This window comes from Penaeus japonicus, unplaced genomic scaffold (assembly GCF_977035675.1).
Source record: "Penaeus japonicus unplaced genomic scaffold, GWHDUDI00000001_assembly GWHDUDI00000025, whole genome shotgun sequence".
Taxonomy (NCBI): Eukaryota; Metazoa; Arthropoda; class Malacostraca; order Decapoda; family Penaeidae; genus Penaeus; species Penaeus japonicus.
The window spans coordinates 38,922,707-38,928,110 of NW_028234427.1; the positions used below are offsets into that span (position 1 = coordinate 38,922,707).

At 36.5% G+C, this 5,404-nt stretch overlaps 2 protein-coding genes across 2 annotated transcripts; both read right to left on the reverse strand.

The window, feature by feature from the left end:
- Positions 1-1,484: 1,484 nt before the first annotated feature.
- On the reverse strand, positions 1,485-4,084 carry LOC147469004 (uncharacterized). The gene is made up of 3 exons (XM_086551782.1): positions 2,760-4,084; positions 1,665-2,190; positions 1,485-1,553 (listed from the first exon to the last, which is right to left on the reverse strand). The coding sequence occupies exons 1-3, from the start codon at positions 4,082-4,084 to the stop codon at positions 1,485-1,487; spliced, it is 1,920 nt and encodes a 639-aa protein (XP_086407908.1).
- Positions 4,085-4,098: 14 nt separating this feature from the next.
- LOC147469005 (uncharacterized) lies at positions 4,099-4,956 on the reverse strand. Its single transcript, XM_086551783.1, has one exon. The coding sequence runs from the start codon at positions 4,954-4,956 to the stop codon at positions 4,099-4,101; it is 858 nt and encodes a 285-aa protein (XP_086407909.1).
- Between the last annotated feature and the right edge of the window lie 448 nt (positions 4,957-5,404).

A 5,404-nucleotide genomic window follows, 5' to 3' on the forward strand; every position in this document is an offset into this window, starting at 1 on the left:
AATTCAATACAGATAATTTTGAAATCATAAGATATAGTCCAACTGGAAATTTAAGAGCAAGATCATATTTTGTCGAAGGTGTGAAGATTGAGGAGAAAAACGTAATAAATGATCTAAGACTCTATATGAGTAATGACATGAGTTTCAGTCACCATATAGAGCAGATTGTCAACAAAGGAAAAGTTATGAGTGGATGGGTAATGAGGACTTTTAACACAAGAGACCCAGAACACCTTTTACCACTATGGAAAACATTAGTGACCACAAGATTAGAATACCAATGCCAAGTATGGAGCCCAAATCTTACAAAAAATATAATGTTGATAGAACAAGTCCAAAGAATCTTTACACGTAAGTTAGATAATATGATGGATCTAAACTATTGGGAAAGACTAAAAAAAAATAAGACTGTACTCACAACAAAGGCGGAGAGAGAGATACTTCATTATATGTATGTGGAAAATTATTGAAAACTTAACACTAAATCCAAGACCTGTTGAAGGAGGGGGAATTCAGGTAAGACATTCCCCCAGGCAGGGAAGAACATGCTATTGCACTGGGATAAGTGCACAAACATACCTATTAAGAAAAAAGCAAAAACAAAGTTTCCTAATAAACCGATATAAATTGTTTAATAGCATACCGAAGGATATAAGAAACCTAAATCAGTGTAGTGTAAAAGTGTTTAAAAGAAAGCTAGATAAATGGCTACATTCAGTACCAGATGAACCACCAACATGTGGTAGTGAAAGAACGAGGGCTGAATCAAATTCCATCTCTCATCAAATTCAATTGCTTGCAACTGACAAAAAACGGGTGGTCCCCCAGGATGGCCCTGGCATGAGCTACTAACAAAGCTCATGCTGTAACTACCACCAAGTATATATATACATTGTATATATATATTATATATATATATATATATATATATATATATATATATATATATATATATATATACATACATACATGTATATATATATATTGTGGGGTTTTCTTGCCACATTCGTGCAGTGAATACAGATGTTCTTTAGGCTGGCCATTGAAACACGTGGTGTTGTTGTGCGTCTGCTAATTTATTCAGAAAATTATATTGATATAAAATGATTAACACTTCTGTTTCAATGCAGTTAAAATATATAGTCTTCATAATTGAAATATATACACCTATAAATGGTGTAACATAAATTAAAACATGTCTTTCTTGTAGTAAATAAGCGTAAAATAAAAAACATCAAATATTGGTGGAACATGGAGACATTACGTATGTAAAAGAAAACGGACCCGCGTTTGGGGGGACTTAACTAAACTTTTTCATTTCTAAATTCAACATTCTCCCGGCCATAGGGGGCGATTTGCCGCCTATACAATAAATCAATGTTTTTACACATACCTTAAGCTACTTCATGAGGTATATGCTACTTACAAATAATTAAAAAATAAATCACTTCTTCTATCACAAATAATAAAAAATCCTTTGGCACTTAAAGGACTACATTTGTTGCTTCATTAACAAAACAGTAGTTTCTCATCTTAAACATAACTAAAGGACACTTTGGTGCAATATACACAGTTTATAATTCTGTATTGACTTATAAATCTAACTTAATTGGAGCTTTAATAATTCTACCCGTCCTAGACTTTCTAGGTACTTCATCACTTACATTATTCAAGGGTACATCAATACTTCCATCACTTAAATCTACATCACAATGAATGTTATCACTTGAAACATCATCAAATTTTGCCACTTCATCAGGAGCAGACATATTCTCATGTTTACTTATCTCTAAATCATGTACTCTTTGTATGGGTCTAATCACTTCACCTTTCTTAGTTTTAACCTTTATACTTCTTATAATTCCATCTTTACCCGGAAATATATCAACAATTACTCCAATAGGCCACTTTAGTCTAGGAATATTATCTTCTTTGATTAATACAAGATCTCCTTTAGACAACTTGCAATTTTGAGTAAAACCCTTTACAACATTAGGCAAATTAGTTATGTAATTGTTGCTCCACACCTTCCAAAAATGTTCTAACTTTACATTTTGCACTATTGTCCTCTCATTCAAGTCTCTGGCATTTACATTGCATGGCACAATTTCTACTGAGGGTTTGCTGTGAGGGTTACATCCAAGAATGAAATGGGAGGGAGTGAGGTAGTGGAGAGGGTCTGGGTCTTCACTTACATATGTCAAGGGTCAAGAGTTAATACATCCCTCTATCTCAACAAGTACAGTCTCTAGTTCACGGACACTTATATAATTAAGACCTAGAGTTTTACGTAGGGCAAGTTTAACAGATCTAATGAGACGTTCCCACCAACCACCCCACCAAGGGGATCGAGGGACTATGAATTTCCATTTGGGGGCTAGATGTCCATACATGGCCACTACTTCACTTTTAGCTGCCACAAAGGTCTTAGCATTATCAGAAAATATAACATTAGGCAAACCCCTTCTTGCTACAAATTTTCTTATGGCTAACATACAATCATACAAAGAGAGAGATTCTGTAAGTTCAAGATGAATGGCCCTTACTACACCACAGGTAAACAATAAAACATAAAACTTCTTGTCAGGGAAATCAGCACAAAAGAGGGGGCCTGCATAATCTAAACCTGTAACACTGAAGGGCCTAGCTGTAGTTATTCTTTCTTTGGGCAGTGGCGCTACAGGTTGACTACAGGGTCTAGAATCAAGCCAACGACAAATCAAACATTCCTTTACTATGGTCTTTGCTAATTTCCTTACACTAATAATCCAAAATTGAGTTCGTATGGATGTGATATCACACTATCCACACCAGCATGCTTTATGTATTTGTTCTGAAAATTGAATAATAGCTTAGCACATTTACCATTGGGAATTATGAAAGGGAGTTTTGTGTCATAGTCTAACTCTGAGAACTCGACACGACCTTTGATTCTAAGCAATCCTTTGTCATCAATGAATGGGTCTAACTTTCTTAGTTTTGAGCTGAGAGGAAGAGTCTTGTTACTTGAGAGAAGCCTAATTTCATTTGCAAATGCTTCCTGCTGTATATTGTATATTAATTTCAAACTAGCTAATTCTATTTCTTCAGCAGTGAGGGGACCTTGTACCTTCCTCCCTTTACAATTATCTATGAATCTTAACACATATGCTGTTACCCTTAAGGCCTTTTCTAAATCACTAAACTTCTCTAAATCTATCAAGGGAGAGTGTGTCACTTGAACACTAAGGCATATAGGTACACTTGTAGTACAGGGCACTTCTATATCTAAGCCTTGTTTTACATCTTCCTTATCATGACAAAGGACACTGGCTAACATAGGGGGTCCATACAACCACTGACTATTATGAACAAGTTTGTCTGCCAACACGCCACGAGTTATTATATCAGCAGGGTTTTCTTCACTAGGACAATGCTGCCAGCACTCTGGTGACGTGAACTCTTTAATTTCCTTTACTCTATTTGCAACAAATATGTCTTTCTTGCTTAAGTCACCTTTGATCCATGACAAGGCAATTGTGGAGTCACTCCAACACCTAACTTTAGTTCTACTGTCTAAATGTAGGGAATTCATTACAAAATTTACTAATCTACTACACATGAGAGCACCCATTAACTCTAAACGTGGTAATGTTAATGCCTTTATTGGTGCAACGCGTGACTTAGACATAACTAATGAGACCTTAAATGAGCTATTGTCCACAGGTACACGGAGATACACACATGCACCATATCCCTTTTCAGAGGCATCACCAAACCCGTGCAACTCAATATTATCCTTAAGATCTCCCCAAAGCATACCTGGAAAATAACTTCTATCCACATGAAATGCATTGAGACTTTGACTACTATGAATCCACTTTTGAAACTTTACTTTTAACTCTAAGGGCAATTCTTCATCCCAATCTAACTTTAATTTCCACACCTCTTGGAATAGAATCTTACCATACTGATGAATGTGACTTATAAGACCCAAAGGGTCAAACATCTTTGCTATTATACTTAGAATACTTCGTTTGGTGTGGGAGACTTCTACACTGTCGTCAGGTTTTCTACAATCAAAGGAGAAGTATTTCTTGTACATTACACACCTCAACCCTAATACACTACTTGATCATCACCATCATGTATGTGATACACACCATCTTTTGACTTAGAAGTAATTGACATACAGTTTGAAACTAGCTTTGTAAGATCCATGCTACAATCTGCCAGCATACTACGTGCATCACAGAATTTATCATGTGCATCTTTAACTGAATCTGCCCCACTCAACCAATTATCTGTGTACATATCAGTCTTTAGTTCTTGGACTACTTTACTTTGAGGGTACTTAGCAAGATGGGTTTTAAGTGTGGCATTCAAAAGAAAGGGACTAGATGTATTGCCAAAGGGAACACGGTTGAACCTCATGTGTCTTATGGTGCCATCCTCTTTAGGTAGCAAAAATCTATGCACATCCTTGTCTTCCTTGCGTACATTTATTTGCAGAAATGCCTTCTTTATATCTGCAGTTATAGCAATGGGCCAACGACGAAAGCGTACTAAAACTTCAACTAAATCTGGGTTAAGTGAAGGGCCAGAATGAAGACAGTCATTTAAAGAAACACCATTAAAGCAGGAGGCTGAGGCATCAAAGACAGGTCTTATCTTAGTGCTACTACTATTTAACTTTATCACAGGACGGTGAGGCATGTAATATACGGGATTTACATTTGAAATTTCATTACTAGGTACTTCTTCTATTATGTTTTCATCCTCATAACTAGCCAACACCTTGAGATAATCTTTCTTTAATTCTTTATCTTTATCAAGCTTTACTTGTAACCTGTTAAGTCTCCTCCTCGCAATACTTTCATTATTTATGAGTTTTTCCTTGACTGAATCATTCTTCCATGGCAGTGCAACCTCGTATCTATCAGCTTTAAACTGTACATTATTCTTAAATTCCTGCATTACTTTGAGTCACTATTATCTTGCACTACTTCCTTTGGCCTGTAATTCCAACAGTTTCTAAATCCCAAAACTTACACAAGTCAAAGAATCAAGGACAGGGTGGGAGGGGGCAGGAAATACACAAAAGTTGTGTTTCAGAATACCTGAAGGTGGTGTGAGCAGAATCAGGTAACCTTCCAGACAACACATACCAAAGACTTGGACCAGTGTGTGTGTGTCATTGCCACAACACACTCCTTTTGGATGGCTACTCTCTGCTGCTGAAATTTATGTCCAGTAGTAATCAAGACCAATTAACACATCTCACTCACCATGGGGGATGCACTGTTGTACATCACTCTCTGCACTAACTTCAACATGGGAGAAAAAGAAAGAATTTAACAACATGGTTAGGCCACACAGGGTCTCACAAGAGGCTGACCAAATCACTTAGGAATTTCCAGCCTGT